The sequence below is a fragment of the Pongo abelii genome, chromosome 9, assembly GCF_028885655.2.
Source record: "Pongo abelii isolate AG06213 chromosome 9, NHGRI_mPonAbe1-v2.0_pri, whole genome shotgun sequence".
NCBI classification, from domain to species: domain Eukaryota; kingdom Metazoa; phylum Chordata; class Mammalia; order Primates; family Hominidae; genus Pongo; species Pongo abelii.
In genome coordinates, this window is record NC_071994.2 from 124182222 (window position 1) to 124200622 (window position 18401).

The window sequence follows — 18401 nt, forward strand, 5'->3', positions numbered from 1 at the left end:
ACTGCACCGCAGGCCCACTGGCTCCCTAAGAAGGAAGGGAAAAGCATCCAGAAGAGGAGCTGAAAATCACCCATGATGGGGGCTATGCAAATACAACAGGAGCATGCAGAACTGTCTCCTCCCACCTGCCTCAGATGCAGCCGTGGAAACAGCTATTGTTACTTGGAGTTTCTCAGCTTCTAGCTTCCCCTGGATAATGAAAGCTCAGAGGGCTGTTTGAGTTTAGCTCGGTATTGGCAAAGGGAGTTCCCTTTTGTGTTTCTGGGAACCCCAGTGTAAAAATGACATGCCTTGATAGTGACAGTAGGTTGCGCCATGACTGATACGATCTTGAGCTTAAACGCTTACCTGTTCATAGAACCCTGAGCTTAGTACTGATTTTCAGTCCTATCCATGGACTTCCTGGATTTCTGGCATCATAGAATCATAGCGTCTTCCATTTACAATAGTCCTTAGGGCGCATCTAGTCCAGTGGTTTTATAGTAAATGAAAGAAACCAGCCTGGGACAAGACAGGGTAGCAGCACGGAGCTGCAGAGAACATGCCCTGTCTCCAATGGGCAGCCCACACTCAGCTTCAGCCAATTGGGAACTTGGACTCAGTGGTGTCGGATCGCCCCGTTTTTTAAAAAGCCAGAAATCTAGATTTGTATGTGAAGTTACCTAATTATTTAACGCTGGCAACTAATACAAACTAGGTAGATGCTGCAGGGTAAACAGTTCAACTCTGTGGGCCGTATGCATCCATAAGCCACTGGTGTGTCACCTCAGATCTAGTCCCACTCCAACTGAGGCCAGAGAGGGGTGGGGACTTGCCTGAGACCACACGGCTAAAGACTTGGAGCAGATGACTTAACTCCATCCTTCTCATTCCATTTTGTTTTCCCGTGAAGAATGGCGGGGAGCTTGGTGCCCAGGATTCCATTCCTGGCTCCATCGTCCGGCTCACAGGACTCTGGCCAGACTCATCCCTGGCCTTGCAACGTGTTTTCCCACGGTGCAGTGGTGTGAGCCCTGGGCTTTGAGTCAGGAAACATGGGCTTGTTTGGGTCCCGACTCTTCCACTTCCGCGCTGTGGAACCTCGGGCACACCTCTGACTGCCCTCGGCTTTCGCTTCTTCACTTGTAAAATGAGAATAATAATTTATGCCTCCCAGGACTGTTTCGAGGTTGATGGGGGAAGGTCTCATTGTGTGAGATCACCCCGCAAACCAGAGATTCCGGTTGTATTAGCATCCTGGCCTGGTGAGAAACATGTGAGTGTCTAAGAGGGATGCTGTGGTCGAATCCAGCAGTGCAGACAGCAGCAGCTCAAAGGTGCTTCCTGAGTCCATCCTCCACCCCCCATGGAGGACACAGGGTGGTACTTCGGGGCACTGAGGGTTGTTCCTCTTTGCCAGCACAAAGCCTGCCCTCACCCCAGGAAGTGGCATGGCCCCTGCTGCTGTTGTGTGTCACCTGCCGAGGTCAGGGCTGGGTGGTGGTGTTTGCGCAGCCCGGCTACACTCTCATTCCCAGTGTCATTTAAACCAATCACCCAGAACCCAGAGAAATGGGAACTGGGGCCAGACCCACACTCACTACCTCCTCTGCCCCGCCCTGCCTGCCCCAAGGTCATGTTGACTGAATGTGTGCGGTGAATCTTGTTTTTCTCTCCATTTCCAGGGACGCAAACCCGGCTATTTCTCCTTCCTGGACCCATTTTCTCCGGGCGTCTGGCTCTTCATGCTTCTAGCCTATCTGGCCGTCAGCTGTGTCCTCTTCCTGGTGGCCCGGTAGGCTCCTCTTCCCTTCCCTGTCCTTACAGCGCCACCTTGTGTCCACCTCTGGGAACTGCATGGGGAGGGGGTGGGGAGGAGGAGATGGGTGGTTTGGGAAGATCTTGGTGCCAAACTAGAGGGACAGGAGAAGGACTGGGGGCCTGAAATGCTCTCTGCCCAGCTGTCGACCTCATGCTGCCCATCCAAACATTCCCCACTGTGCACGACGCAGACAGGTGGCTTGGCTTCTGCACCTCTGCCTCCTGTCCCCTCTCACTTCTCCCCAGACCCCCACCTCAGCCCCTTGCTTATGTAGGAGCCCTGGGAAGAGAGGAGGGGTGGGGTTGGCAGGAAGACGACTCTCATTAAGCACTGTGCATTCGGCTGCCCTGGCATCAGTCATTGCCACAAAGGATCTGCCACAAAGTGCTGAATGACAAGAAACAGAGCCTGCAAATCTGGACTGGGGGCACTGGGGGCTGCAGTGGAGCAGGCCAGGGAGAAGGCTTTCTCTGCAGACAGCCTGGGTCTGCCTCTGAAAACACAGCTGCCTTGTCGAACGGGAACCGTGGAGGCTGGTGGCGGGCAGCAAGGAGACGGGATGGAGAGAGGCGTTTTCAAGAAGTGCTGAGTTGAGACACATGGGCCAGACCTGGGACTGCGGAGAATAAGCCCTGCCCTATCCCCAGGAAACCAGGGGCTGCCCTGGCCCTGTGGAAAAACCCGAGGCGCAGCCTGAGGCTGTGGCCTCCCAAGAATGTGCACTGAAAAGGTAGTTTCGCTGCAGGCCACAGGCTGTTGGACCAGCCTGAGCTGCAGGAGAGCCAGCTTAACCCTCCAGAAGTGGGATGAGCCCTGGTGGCTCCCAGGCCACTCACTCAGGTCCCTGGTGCTGCTAACCCTCCACTTACTGCAGTCAGGCTCACAAAGGGCTGTTATGTGGGAGCAGAGAACTACTCAGGAGGAGCTTCTGGAAATCTGTCCGTGGCTCTGTTTGCAGGTGTCTCTTCAGTTATTACCTTTGCCACCAGGCCACAGTGGCAGGGCAGAGTGTTAGAGTGCACATCCCATCTCTGGGGTGGGTGGGGCCTTCCCCTAGGGCACGTTCATTCACCGGATTGATGGGGGCACTTGGGGATGGAGCTGCCGCATGGTGAGCCCTAGGGAACCACGGGCTACCTAACCCCTGAGGGCACTTCCCAGACTGCCAGAGAAGGGTTGCATCAACCTGTCTGCACACACCTCTTCTAGTGGAGACCAAGGTCCCCAAGATCAGGAAGGTCTTTGGGGCCCACAAGATGCAGCCAAAAAAAAAGACAGGCCTTGCTGACAACCTGGTCATTTTCAAACGTGGCAGAGTTTGCTGCTTGGGCACCACCAACCCCTCTCGGGCCTGTAGGCATGGCCACTTTTGAGTACCTGCTGTCAGTGATGGCCTGCAAGACGGGGAGCTAGCACGCTGTCTGACACCTCCCCTCTCCACTTTGCCACACTGCTGCCATGTTAGAAGGCTGTCTACGTGAGCCCTGGTGCCACTGCTCTGTAATTCACACTTGCCCCTTGGATGTGAGCCCTTGCATGTGGCATGCCACAACACTCAGGTCACCTCAATGGCCCTGAAAAGTCTTGGGGCTTGGAGAGCAGATACATACAAGCCTGCTTCAGCACACCTGCAGCAGCCTAGAGCTTTCAACCAGCCCTGGGATGTTACGCTGTCCCTCCTCCCTCCCCTCCACATCCAAACACACCCCCTCCAGCATCTAGCATCACAGAAAGGTTCACAGAAAATGTGCTAAAGGGCTAACCATACAGCCTCTCTGTCTCACTACACACACACACACACACACACACGCACACACACACGCACACACACAATACTGGAGTCTAGGGTATTCTGTCTTAAGGTAGTGATTTTCAAACATGGTTCTATGGACTGCAAAGGCTCCTGGGAGCAACCAGAGCCTGTGGGGGTGGAATGACAAGAGGCTGGGCAGACAGAGCCCTGTCTCCAACTCCTCCTTATCCAGACCAGCTCTACTTTTATTTCTTATATATTGTACTTCCGGGTAAGATTTTACAGGGAAAAAAAAATGTCTGAAAACAACAGCTCTTAGGTAGCCATTCCCAAGAGAGCTGATCTTCAGAGTCCCGTAGGGGCCTTTTACACATTTGAATTCCCAGATCCCATGAGCTCAGAATCTCTAGGGGAAGGGCCTGAGAATCTGTATCTTTGAAGTTCTGCAGATCCCACCAATGGTCCGTAGGCTTGGGAGCCAACAAAGTGGGGCACCAGAGTGCCAGCCAGCTCCTCGGGACCCGCACAGAGGGACAGAGCACATCTCACAGGTCAAAGGACCAACGCTGAGACGTTTATGTCGTACTCAGGAAGGAGAGGCGCGGATGGAAATGGGAGGCAGCGATAGTGGGAACACTAAGTGCACATCAGGCCGAGTGCAGGACGGGAAAGAGCAGTGTGAAGATAACACCGAGCACACAGCACCCCTCCCTCCTGGGGGGTGCACACCTGTGCATACAGTTTCTCTCGTCAGAGCTGGAAGGCTTTGCGTACAAGATGGGCCGGCTGCAAGCATCTCCCTGGCGGGCAGGGGAAGAGCAGGCATTCTGGGCATCAGAGGGGCCATTCAGAGAGACGCCAGTGGTGAGGCTGAGAGGGAAAGCAGGGGAGTGTCCCCGCCTCACCCCAAGGCATGGAGCTTAGAGCAGCCCTTCTCAGCCCCATGCATGCATTACACTCACTGGGGAGCTTTAAACCAACACTGATGCCCAGGCCCCACCTGAGCCAATGAAACCAGAATCTTTGGGAGTGGAGCTCAAGCAGCAGCATTCTTTTTTTTTGAAAGCCTCTGGGGAGGTCTGAAACACAGACAGGGAGAGCCTGGCTTTAGACACCATCCAGGCCAGTGGCTCTCAGTATGGACACTGGCCTGGTGGCACCAGCATCATCTGGGAACTTGGGAATTCATAGGCCTCACCCCAGACTTACCAATGCAGAAGCTTTGAGGCTGGGCCCAGCTATCTGTGTCAGCACACTGGCTTGGTGGTTCTGAGGTAGGCTAAGGCTGGAGGGCCACTGCTCTAGGCTAAGGGTCTTCAAACCGTGGGTCTAAGGGACACTAGTATCTCTCTCATCACCCTGTCACTGGCAGTGACAGAACAAGCAGCTTCCCAGGCTGTCCACCTCTTGACACTCCTAGCCTTAAGGGCTCCATTTCATCTTTTTTTTTTTTCTTTTTTTTTGAGACAGGGTCTCACTCTGTTTGTCCAGGCTGGAGTACAGTGATGGGATCTTGGCTCACTGCAGCCTTTACCTCCTAGGCTCAAGTGATCTCCCACAGCAGCTTCTTGAGTAGCTAGGATTACAGACACGCACCTCCACACCTGGCTAATTTTTTTGTATTTTTTAGTAGAGACGGGTTTTTGCTGTGTTGCCCAGGCTGGTCTTGAACCCCTGGACTCAAGCAGTCTGCCCACCTCGGCCTCCCAAAGTGCTGGGATTACAGGCATGAGCCACCGCACCTGGCCATCCTCTATTTTGTATTTTGGAGTTCCACATCAGAATTTATTGGGGGTAAAAATATCTCTTTGATTAAAAAAAAGTTTGAGAACTATCAACCCAGTTCAACCCACTTAATTTTTTTTTTTGGTTGCAAAACTCCAAGTCCAGCAAAGGGAAGTGGCTTGCCCAAGGCCACAGGCCGGTCTCAGAGGTGAGACCAGCCAGGAGAGCCTGCCCGTGTCCCTTCACACCCTGCCTCCGTGGCACTAGTGTATGTTCCTTTTCTCCCACAGGTTGACGCCCTACGAGTGGTACAGCCCACACCCATGTGCCCAGGGCCGGTGCAACCTCCTGGTGAACCAGTACTCCCTGGGCAACAGCCTCTGGTTTCCGGTCGGGGGGTTCATGCAGCAGGGCTCCACCATCGCCCCTCGCGCCTTATCCACCCGCTGTGTCAGTGGCGTCTGGTAAGGCCCCAGGCAGAGGTGAACCAGGCCAAGTGGGGTGGGGACACAAAAGGGGCCCTCTGATAAGCCGGCTGTAGCTTCTAGAGCCCCAGAGCCTCTGCCTCTTACAGCAGACCCACGCAGGAAGCTGAGTGCTTTCTGCCATTTCAGAAGCTTGGGGCAATGGATGGGGCCTGCTCTGTGCCATCTGGTCCCCTTCCCCTTACTCACTCTCTGGGGTCTGGATGCAGAGGGGAGCCAAGGGAGGAAGGGAGAGGAGGTGATAAAACAGCCTTGATGAATTTCAGCAAAGCAATGGTAACTTCCTGACCTGAAAATGACCTGAGGTTTGAGAAGGCATATGCAGATTTATGCAAATATGAGCCTGCTGGCAGGAAGTCCCTGTAGGAGGAAGCCAGCCTGGCTGCCACATCACACCCCCTCTACCAGCCTTCTGAGGCTTTGTGTCTCTGCCCCTGGCTCTGGGGGCTTGCTGGCCTGTTCACCTCAGCAGGTGTGGGAAAATGCAACTCTTGTCGTTCAGAGTTGAGCAAATGATTCAATGTGTGGGAAAGCTCTTTGAAAACTTGAAAGTGCTACGTAAACATATGGACTGATCATTGTTATTAGACCATTATGGGGGCAAAGGAAAGACAAAACAAATGTGTGTGTGTGTGTGTGTGTGTGTGTGTGTGTATGTACATACATATATATATATATATATAGCCTAGAGAGGCAAGTTTGCAGAACACAACTTTTTGATGCTCTCTTAAAAATCTGCTGTGGGTTTGGCTGTCATAGTGTACAGGACTTACGACCTTGGTTCTCTCCCTTCCTTCTCAGCTGTTTAGCCAAAGGAAAAGGAAAGGTGATGTTTCCACCCTTGAGTACTGGTGCCCAGAGTGGGTGGTCTGGACAGAATTACTGGAGGAGCCACTGGGCTGTTAGGAAGGTGAAAATGCAGCTGAGACAGCCATGCCTTCCTGTCTGGGGTTTCCATTTTCCCTGATAAACAACAAATGTAGCACGACTTAAACCTGGGTGAGATGCTTGCCTGTTACCAGATAGTTTGGAGAAGTCACTGAATAGATCACCATGGAACAGGAGCTCAGGTCTCCAGGAAGAGGGATGGATGATCTCAGCAAGGAGAGTCATGGAAGTCCCACCCACAACATCCGGGAACCTGGGCAGAAGCCCTGGGAGAGGAGCATCTGGGGATGTTGATCTCCTCCCTGGGGCTTTTCCTTCTGGAGAGTGCCTGCTCCCACAGATGGATGCAGCTAGAACCCCATTGCCCACTTCATCCGCTTGTCAGCTCTACCCTTACCCCAGGAAATCCCTCCTCCAGGACCCAGCCATCCTGCAGGTTGCCCTGCCCTGAGGGGAGGACTCAGCGCTGCTTTAAATGGCTGGCCCCAGGTGGCTTGGTCACTGTTCCAGAGCGTGTGTGAGAAGGGGCTCAGCGTGAATGCAAGCTGCCGTGACAGGCCTGTGCCAGCCCCGACTCCAGGTGGTCAGTGCGCTTCTCTCCCAGCACACTAACAGTTCCTAGTTCTTAAATCAGGGCCTCTGTTTGGTCCGTTCCATGGAGGAGTGGGAGGTCAGAAGACAGGGCCATCGTGGCCTACCTCGGCCTCCTCACCCAGAGCACGTGATAGAAAACACCATGTCGCTGGAGAGAATGCCAGTTTGACAACTGAAAATGCCCTTTGACACAGGAGCGAGGCTCCACTGACCCCTCCGGAAGCGGGCGTCATTCCCTTTCTCAGCAGAGCCAATGGGTTGGCACTGAGCCGCTTGTGCCCTCTGACCGGTTTCCTTGTGACCAATGGCCTAAATAGCCACCTGGGGTGTAGCCTGAGTATAGCCAACTCTGAAGTCATGTCCACACCTAGGGCTCATTAACCCCCAGCACACACCTCCACAGCTAAGCAGCTGCAGAGCGCTGGCTTCCTCCTGGGGACTGCCCGCCCCAGGCCTCTTTTTAGGGATGGTCATGAGAGCACCTTCCAATAGGGCAGAAGAGCTGAGGCAGGAGCAGGGAAAGCAGACCTTGGGCATGGAGGGATACCTGCTACTTACAGGTCACAGATAGGGCAGGCAGAAGGAGGCAGCCAGGTGATTTTCATCCCATATTCAGTCTGATGGTCTCTCTATACATTTCTCTATATCTCACATCCCTCTAGTCCTTTAAAGATTGCTGATCACTCATGACATATTACTTCATTTTATCTCACAACTCTCCAGCGATAGGCAGAGCAGGCATGATTATCCCCATATATTTATTAGACAAGTAAATGAGCTCAGAGAAGGCGAGTGGTTTTCCCCACGGTCTCACAGTGGAACACAGCCAGAACCAAAACCCAGTTCACTCGCCGGTGGTCTGCCATGTAGACATGCCCATTGAGTCAGAGGATGCCCCTGTTGCTTCACTCCTGGGGAGGCAGCCAGCAAGAGTTCTTGTTCACAATGGCAAAAGGGGCAATGGGACCCGCTGCTCTTGAAAATCTACCCAGCAGCGGCAAGTTGCCGAGTTCTGTGTGTTAATCACTATGCATTCATCGTCTCTATAATGGATAAAGCCTCATGAACTCAGGCTCCACTGATTCAGAATTTGTGATTCTCCATCCCAAACTGTGCTTAGATCTATCTTTGAGCCCCTTGGGATTGGGATGTAGATCCATACTGTTGACCAGATGGGAGAAGGCTTGTTTAACCTACTAAAATGAACACATAGTTTTTAATGGACTTAGCATATATGCCGCCTGAGCTGCAAAATTATTCTAATTTTAAATGAGTTCTGTCTACTCAGTAAAACAATATTCTAATTTGAAATAGCATGACCATTGTAAGAGTATTTTCTAATTCCAGCCTTTCAGCAGTTCAAAGGTGCTTTTCACCAGGTAGTCTTTATTAAAGATTTTCTGTTGTTACAATTTACAGAACTGGTTTTAAAATACAAATTTATCAGCTGGCACAGGGGCTCATGCCTATAATCCCAGTACTTTGGGAGGCTGAGGCAGGGAGACCACTTGAGCCCGGGAGTTCTAGGTTGCATTGAGCCCTGATTAAGCCACTGCATTCCAGCCTGGATGACAGAGCAAGACCCTGTCTCCAAAAAAAAAGAATTTATCGGCCAGGCATGGTGGCTCACGCCTGTAATCCCAGCACTTTGGGAGGCCAAGGCGGGTGGATCACAAGGTCAAGAGATGGAGACCATCCTGGCCAACACAGTGAAACCCCGTCTCTACTAAAAATACAAAAATTTGCTGGGCATGGTGGCGCATGCCTATAGTTTCAGCTACTTAGGAGGCTGAGGCAGGAGAATCGCTTGAATCCACGAGGTGGAGGTTGCAGTGAGCCGAGATCGCGCCACTGCACTCCAGCTTGGCAACAGAGCGAGACTCCATCTCAAAAAAAAAAACAAAGAATGTATCAATGTGTTACTTGGCAGGTTGCTTCACTTCTCTGAGCCTCAATTTCCTCACCTGTAAAATTGGGATAAGAATTTTGTCCCTGAGCTGTAGGGATTAAGTGAGAGAGTGGATGTAGCTCGTGGTAGCTGCTCACTGCCTGGCGATGCACATTTGAAGGTTGGCTTCAGCACGAGGAGGCGAGGAAGCCCTCCTGCTCTAGCTCTGAACAGAGCACTTGGAGCTGGCACCCGCAGCTCATTCACTAGGTCATTTCTCACAGTCTCCAAAACTGTCTCATGTGCATGGACTACACCTCTTTTGAATAATAACCCAATAATCATCTCCTTTAGGAAATAAGAAAAACAAATCAACTGTCTTCTTCCAGGCAGTGCTCACAAACGCGATTCATTTCTGTTGACATCATATGCCCTGCCTCCTTTCTCTTCCCCCACTAAGCTGAAAGCTCTTTCAGAAGAAAGATGCCTGGTCTCTCCTATGTCACAGCAGGACTGGGGTCAGGGGCCAAGACTCCAGGGAGTGCCCGGGCAATGATGACTTCCTCGTCTTTTCCTGCATAGGTGGGCATTCACGCTGATCATCATCTCATCCTACACGGCCAACCTGGCAGCCTTCCTGACCGTGCAGCGCATGGATGTGCCCATTGAGTCAGTGGATGACCTGGCTGACCAGACCGCCATTGAATATGGCACAATTCACGGAGGCTCCAGCATGACCTTCTTCCAAGTAAACCCCATTTGGTTGCTCACCAGCATCGGGAATTGGGCAGAATAAAGTTGAGATGTTTGTCTGCTGGAGATAAAAACATCTCTCCTCATCTCATTATCTCTTTTGAACATATAGTTTGGAGGTCCACACGGGGCTTATTTATCTGCTGCTCCACAAAATACACCTGGAATGAGGTCCCAAAAGAACTTTGCTTTAATATCAGCCGGTGCCAGAGTGGTGGTACTTGAGATGATTTTAGGTCTAATATGGTGGAACTATTTTTTAGTTGCCATAGTTTCATGTTTATATTAATGGCCATTAGAAAAAAAGTATATACATGCAGTGAATCAAACCTGTAGTTTTATTTATATTACTGCATAGAATGGGGTTAACGCATACATTTACATTTTTAAAGTGATTTAAATCGTATAGGTAGTATTTAGACAGAGCAAGATTCATACACGAATGACTGAAGTTTGAGGAACACCAGCTTAAGACGAACTGGCTTCATTGATTCCAGACCTGATAGGTATCAGATAGGGACCCTGTTGGCTTCTTTGAGTTTCCCTTGCAAGGCTCAGGAGAAAGCCGTGCCACAGCGATGTGTTCGCTGTCAAGCAAACTGATTGATTGCCAAGACTGACAGTCAGACCAGATGGAATAGTGGTTTTCATATGCCTCAAGCTCTCTTGGAAAGCAGGTTTCCCCTGGGGTTAAAAGGTGTCTAACCAACCTAATATCCAAGAAGTTCATTTTCGCATGAAACAAGTCCAATGCCTTCAGCTTTCTGTTTTCCAGGCAAGTCTCAGTGCCTACTGGCACAGAGAATAGTGAAGTCATCATGCAAACACAGGGTTTGGATAGACCCCCAGAGTTCTCTGACTTGTTGTTATTTGTAAAACAGCAGCCAGCATTGGATATGTGATTGATCAATTGGTTTAGGGTGGATAGAAAATAGTGAAACTGCTTCTTCAAAGGGTATCTCTGTATAGTCCTAAATGAACCTAAGTTCACTGCCCCAAATTGAGGGACAATGAAGGTACCCAACCAGAATTTCAGTTGTACCGGAAAATGGAGGTTGGCAGTAGAAGAGCTCTCGAGGGTAGATGAGGCAAAACCAATTACCAAATCAGGACCTTAGTGCCCTGTTGCTTCCTCATCTTTCTATAAAAGGTATCAAAGGCACAACTCCCTCCTCTGCCATTACACAGTGACAGTGAACATCTTGTGTTGAGAGACAGAAAGGGAAAAGGTTCTTGACTGTGATCAGCAGGTGGAGAAGCAGAAGGGCCAGCATCTTAAGGTGCACTTTGATTCCCTCTCTTTTTAAACCAACGTTTCCTTCCTCTTTTCCCAATCCTGCTTCCTTTTGTTCTTTTCCCAGAATTCCCGCTACCAGACCTACCAACGCATGTGGAATTACATGTATTCCAAGCAGCCCAGCGTGTTTGTGAAGAGCACAGAGGAGGGAATCGCCAGGGTGTTGAATTCCAACTACGCCTTCCTCCTGGAATCCACCATGAACGAGTACTATCGGCAGCGAAACTGCAACCTCACTCAGATTGGGGGCCTGCTGGACACCAAGGGCTATGGGATTGGCATGCCAGTCGGTATGCGGGAGAGGAACAGCCTCTTGGGGTAGCTTTGTCCAGACAGGGTCAGGGTAGTTCAAACCACTGAATGCAGCATTGAATCCAGTACCCCCTGTTGTTAGAACCAGTTTAACAGTGACTTTAGGTGGGCATTCTAAAGTTTTTTTTTTTTTTTAAAGCAAACACACATATTTCCTTTAATCAATGACCAGTGCTCAATCCTTGATTATTAAAGAGCTAGTTGATTAGTTACTGATTGATTAATTGACTAATTTAAAGGGCTAATAGTAATTATTAAAGGGCATGTTAATGTCTTTGGTGTGTATTTAGGCCTTTTGTTCCTCTTCTTGCTTGCTTCCCCTTGGCCATTTCTCTGTTGATTGCTATCTCTACTAGTAGTGGAAAGAAGGATGAGATGGTAAAATTCAAATCAGTTAATTTTGCTATTTGTTAGCATCACCAGTGAAAAGTTTACTTCTAAAGGAGACGGCCATGATTAGATAGAATGGCTTTCAAATTATTTGTGGATTTCACTGATCCATCTATGGTAGGTCGGTGTGGGTCATTGAGAAGGGGCATTAAGGCTCTGGTGTTCAGCCTGCTGACTGAGTGTCACCTCATCTTGTTGTATTAATAGGAGGATAGAGACGTTTGGCTTCCAGAAAGGTATTCTAGCTGTGCTTTTTAAAAGGACATTCACACTTTGGACTTTGGGCCTTCCCCTACTAACAGAACCTCCCCAAGAAGATGAGGAGAGAACATGTTTAGCTGCTGTGGTGATTGTGAAGGGGATCTGAATGTTCCTCCAGCCGCTTCTGACATGCACCTTTCCCCCTCCACGCACACACCATAGAGAGCCCGTGCTGTAGAGGGTTGTGCTTATATGAGGGTGTTCTTGTACAAGGCAACAGGGGAAGAAGCAGGAATCGAGGCCATCAGACTCTGGGAGAAAATTGGTATATGGTATGCTCATCTTTGTAGTTACAGTACACATCCCTGCTGTTGATCTTTACCTTAGCTCAAAACTCTGTAAATTGCAGGATTCACTCACACCTGTGGAGTGTAAAGAGCACGGGCTCGGAGTCAGGCAGACCCCAGGATGTGTTCTGGTTACTGGCTGTGGTACCTTAGATGCATTCTTTAGCCTCAGTTATCTAATTCATAAAATTAGGTTTCTAATACCTACCTTATGGGGTTGGGAGGATTAAACCTGATAATCTAGTTAGGTGCCTTACCTCAGTGTCTCACACTGAGCCTGCCTTGGGGTAGATTAGTGTCCTTCTCATCTCTTCCATGGTTTCCTATGTTTTATTTATTTATTTATTTATTTATTTTTGAGATGGAGCCTCACTCTGTAGCCCAGGCTGGAGTGCAGTGGCAGTATCTAGGCTCACTGCAACCTCTGCCTCCCAGTTCAAGTGATTCTCGTACCTCAGCCTCCCAAGTAGCTGGGACTACAGACGTGCACTACCACACCCAGCTAATTTTTGTACTTTTAGTAGAGATGGGGTTTCACCATGTTGGCCAGGCTGGTCTTGAACTGCTGACCTCAGGTGATCTGCCCACCTAGGCCTCCCAAAGTGCTGGGATTACAGGCATGAGCCACCACTACTTGACAAAAGCAAATTACTTAAATTCTGATCAGAAACAAAGAAAATGAACATAGGTAATAATATGGTTCATCCCTGAACTCTGTAAATTGTGGCACTAGGAGTTCTGTGAACTGTGAACTGGAGGCTTCACTCTGGGTACTCATAAACCTGCACACCCTCTATATGCTATTATATTTCATTGGTGTCCACTAACAATACAGATTATGGACACCTTTGAGAGATATACTCACTGACATTTTGTTTCAAGATGGTCGCGTGAACTGCAAAATGAACTTAAGGCACACCTTGATGATACTCTAGCAATTTAACAAATTTGACCTAAATTTCAAACGCTTCCAAAGTTTTCATGGAACAAAACTATGGAGAGTTGGGGTAAGATAGACCACAACTCTAGACATTTTCATCAGTAACCAAGGAAAAATGGAAGGAAATGCGTTTGCTCTACATCTGACATGACACTGTTTTCACGTGTTATCTCACTTCATAGTCCTCCCTGCAAGATAGATGTGGTTATTCCCATCCTATGGAGGACAGAGCTCAGATTCGGAGCAGACAGATTACTTGTCCACGGTCACAGAATAGGTAGAGAAGCTGGGTGTGAGCCTAGGATGCTTGTCTCCAGTCCAGTAATTCATTTACCAGACCACGTTGCCAATGGGTCCTATCAGCTAGAAAGGACAGGATAGGTGGGAAGGTCTACTCTGAGCTAGCCCAGCTTCCCACATGAGGCTGGAAAGAACATTACACAGTTCATTGATGAGTCGGGATTTAGGTCCAGCTGGGAGTATGCACAGGAGGTACAAGCATGTATATCATTCTTAAGTGGAATGTAAGAGCCTAACTATGGAATAAGCAATGTGGTTGGATCCAGGACAATTAAGAGAGACAGAATAAGGAACAAGATGGAAAATTAATCAGGTAGCTTAGGAGCTAAGTAGGTAACCAAGGAGTAAGCAGAATAGGGCTTTCATGTGGCCCCTGTTGTGTTATGAGGTTGGGTTGAACATGCTTGAAACTGCTTGAAATGCCTTGCTGGCCTAGACCGTTCTCTCTAAACCTGGAATGTTCATTAGTCTCACCACCTAACAGCATCCGTTAGACAACTCGTTCATGTGTCCGTTCACTGCAGATGTGTAATAAGTACTTACCGTACTTGAAGTTCTGCTGGTGTTTGCCCATATCACTGGCACACATTCAGTGCTGCAGGCTTGGGGTTCAGGTCCAACAATGTGTAAGATGTGTAATAAGTACTTACTCTACATGAAGCTCTGCTGGTGTTTGCCCAAATCACATGCACACATCCAGTGCTGCAGGCTTGGGGTTTGGGCGTCCAAGCATAGATGTGTCTATAGTAGGGAAGGTTCTACTGTGGAGCCGTGGGCTGTCACAGTTGGAAGAGATCTGGGAGATGTTCTAGTTCCTTGTCTCTGAAAGTGTGGTCTATGGCCCAACAGCATGGACATCACCTTGGGGCTTGTTGGAAATGCAGACTCTCAGGCCCCACCCCAGGCCTACTGAATCAGATTCTGCAGTTCAGCGAAATCCCCAGGTGATTGCAATGAACGTGAAAATTTGAAAATCACTCATCTGTTTGTTCCAAGCTTCTGCCTGATCCTTCACGGTAGCCTTTCTCCTCTGGGGCATCCGTCCACATCCAGCCTTCATAGAGTTTGGGCAAGGAAACTGGGCAGCTTAGTTGTTTTCCAGCCTCTTGGTAGCTTTTTCTTAATAATCTCAGGCCTCAGCCTGTGCCGGGACATTGAGCTTTCCATGGTTTCATTTAAGCCTGTTTTTGTGATTAAACCTAAATTCTAACACCAAAGCTCCTTGACAAAATTGCATTAGAAAAATTTAAAAAGAATGGTACTGAACAGAAAAAAGCCTTCTTTTGAGGAGGGAAGGAGGAGTGGGAGAAACAGGGTGATGGACAGGCCAGTGGGTTCTCATGTGCTCAGCAGGCAGCGCTGAGGGTGGGGGACACCTGGTGACCTGATTCTCACACTCTAGGGTGCCTCTTCTCTCATTGATTGGTGACTTCTCTGGATAAACAGTTGTCAGGTATAATGTAGTGAGAGTTACAAGTGCCTAAGAAATTAATTCATTTATTTATTTTTGAAACGGAGTCTCACATTCTGTTGCCCAGGTTGGAGTGCAGTGGTGCGATCTCGGCTCACTGCACCTCCGTCTCCCAGGTTCGAGCAATTCTGTCTCAGCCTCCTGAGTAGCTGGGGCTACAGGTGTGCACCATCACACCCAGCTAATTCTTGTATTTTTAGTAGAGATGGGGTTTCACCATATTGGCCAGGCTGGTCTTGAATTTCTGACCTCAAGTGATCCGCCCATCTTGGCCTCCCAAAGTGCTGGGATTACAGGCATGAGCCACCGTGCCTGGCTGTGAGAAATTAATTTAAATAAAGTAGAAATTGGACACACCTGACTAAGAGGTTTGTGTCACAGAAACACAAACTTTGGCCTCCTGGAGGTGGATGGGATGCTTTGCAGCCAGCGTCCTGTGTGTCGGTGGGCAGGTTGTTGAACTTGGATAGACCATCTTTTTAATTTAGAAGGTGCCCGGCTGGGGAGGTGGATGGCACAACTACCTGGAAAGCCGTTTCTTGACCCATCTTGGGGTGTTTGGCCATGGGCTGGACGTGCCAGTCAGCATGGAGAGAAGGGAAGCAGGAAAGCCTGAGAACCCTGCGTGAAATCAGAATGCCCCACTCTCCCGGGGGAGCCCTAATGGAGTAGACAGCAGTGGCCCCATGGGCTTGCCCCACCCGCTGCGTCTGTCTGTCCCCTCTCGAGGTGAAAGCAGGCAGGGTGGCCAGGAGGTGTGCCGGGAAGGGGAGCAGAGTGACACCTAACAGGGCATTCACAACCTGTGTCCTGGGCTCTCCTGTGACCCCTGCAGGCTCGGTTTTCCGGGACGAGTTTGATCTGGCCATTCTCCAGCTGCAGGAGAACAACCGCCTGGAGATCTTGAAGCGCAAATGGTGGGAAGGAGGGAAGTGCCCCAAGGAGGAAGATCACAGAGCTAAAGGTAAGGACGTTCAGGGCCATCCTCCTTCTGCCCTAGAGGACCAAAGTAGCTTGTTTCTCGCGTTCAAATTCCAGGTACACATAATGACTTCTAGGACCCATTGAGAACAGCCTTGGAAGGAACCTAGGTATAAACTGGGCTGGCGGGGAATCAGGTCTGTCCCAGGGTCTTGCGTATCGCAGGTACCCAGTTTCCACCCGGCTCCCAAGTCCTAGAGGCTCTGCCTCCACGATGTTTCTTGAACCCAGCTGCCTCTAACCCCTAGCACCGTGGCGTCTACCCTGGCTCATCACCTCACACCTGTGCAGTCACAGTCACCTGGTTTCAGTTTCCCATTCTTGCGTCTCTACAGTATATTCTCCACTACTAGCCAGAGTGATCCTTTTTAAAAACGCAAACTCGATGGCAGCATTCCCCCGCACAAACCTCCCAGTGGTTTCCCGTCCCACTGGGAATAAAATTAAGCGCCCTATGTGATCTGTTCCCCCTCAGCCTTCCTCTCTTCTCTGTGGTCCCCAAGCTTCCCATCTGGCCCTTCCACCCCAGGGCCTGTGCACCTGCTCCCTCCTCCTGGCCTTCCCTCGAAGAGCTCTTCACTCCCACCCTACACATTTCTCTCCATCACCTTAACCCCACCTTATTTCACTTCTCAGACCTCATCGCTACCTGATATTATATTTCTTATGTATTTGTTTACTTTCCACTTCCTCTACTAGAATGTAAGTTTCATGAGGGCAGGCTTGGTCATCACAGGGCTGCCCAAAGAGCCGGACATGTGGATATTTTATCGAATGAATGAGCAAATGTTAAATTAGGCTGAATAGAAAGCAGTCACTTACTGAGATGTATGGCTAAGACGTGTTGAGGGTCCCTGAGCACCCAGGATTTTCTGTAGGGGAACACTTACCCTAGTTTGCCCAGGATGGTATAGTCTTGTTTCTATTGTAGATCAGTTAATGCCTATAAATTATTTCTAGAAAGCGTTCATTCTCAAAGTGTCCTGGTTTAGACAATAAATCATATGGTCACGTACCATATCTACTACTCCATCTACTGCAGCCTTGTTAAAATATGCAACAGATTTACCTGTCCACGCTCTGCCCGAGGAAGACAGCTGAGGAGTAGAATGAAGGATATCATGTGCTTGTCTTTTCTGCTCAGCATGAATGATTGTCCCTGATGAGACAGTGAATGAATAACTATGTGATTCTCAGCGTCTATACGTGGATCTCTATCTTGCAAGAAGAGGTCTCAAGAATATGGATATATGGAGCAAGTATTTTTTATAATTTAAAGGAAATGCTACCCTCAGAGAACTGAGTGAGGCCACACACTTCTTGGCTCTTCACTCCCCAAAGGCCAGAGCTGACCATGGGGAAAGCAGTGGACATGAATGGACACAGGGCATGGGCAGACCTCATTTCAGTCTCGTGTCTACCAATTGCAAGTCTGTGAGTTTCAGCACAATAGTTAACAGCACTGAGCCCTCATTCCTTTATCTGTAAAATGAGTTCAGTAAGTAACACACTGTAGGGCTGCTGTGAAGGGAGAGTGAAAAAGCACAGAGCTTGGCTCATCCCTGCGCCCAGTGTATTGTAGCTGTGACTGATCTGCACCCTAGCACCGTGCTCTGCTGCTCTCAGAACTTCAGGGCAGTCTGATTCCATCAGCTGCCTTCAGAGAAGTTACTTTCAAGGGTCAGCCAGCCATTCCATTAACAGGGATATGTTGAGTGACAGTGAGGTGTCCCAGCACATCACTTCACACTCCTGGGAATAAGAAAGCTCTACAGGCTTACCAGCAAGCATCTTAAAGTGACTTCTGGAAACAAAATTCACTTACTTGAAGTGGTTAGCAAACAATTCTTGACACTTGCCAAATTACAGTTCAATACTGGGGGGTGAAGTGCGGAGATTACTTCTGCTTGTTCAGAGTAAAAGAAAATGGGGGAGATGCAGAAAAAAGTGTCAAGGCACTTTTGTGGATTGGATAGAATGAACTAGATTTTGAAGATGCCCAGGACCTGAATAGGTCGACACCGTGGGAGGAGGGCATTGCAGGCAGATACGCACCTTGAAGATGGATGTGGGGCAGAAGTCAGCACAGTGGGCAGGGCTGTGTGCAGGGGCACTGGATGGTCCATGTGAAACAGAGAAGAATCCGCATTTGGGGAGTTGGGTTGTGTAATGGGTTTGTACTAGGGAAGGTGTGGGTAGCAAAATGCTCCTCCACTCTCTCCCACAAAAGAAGACACATGGATTGGAAACATGTGGCTGGACCTGGAATAGCTAA

At 49.5% G+C, this 18401-nt stretch overlaps 1 protein-coding gene across 12 annotated transcripts in view; it reads left to right on the forward strand.

The window, feature by feature from the left end:
* GRIK4 (glutamate ionotropic receptor kainate type subunit 4) overlaps positions 1 to 18401 on the forward strand; it is a 472259-nt gene that overhangs the window by 436708 nt on the left and 17150 nt on the right. For 11 of the 12 annotated variants that reach the window (XM_054525265.2, XM_024255906.3, XM_054525260.2 and 8 more), the window contains 5 exons: positions 1665 to 1774; positions 5570 to 5743; positions 9717 to 9882; positions 11249 to 11474; positions 15981 to 16109. In XM_054525265.2, coding sequence (XP_054381240.1) covers positions 1665 to 1774; positions 5570 to 5743; positions 9717 to 9882; positions 11249 to 11474; positions 15981 to 16109 — 805 coding nt within the window. The remainder of the gene's footprint in view (positions 1 to 1664; positions 1775 to 5569; positions 5744 to 9716; positions 9883 to 11248; positions 11475 to 15980; positions 16110 to 18401) is intronic. The other variant, XM_054525267.2, reaches the window with a different exon arrangement.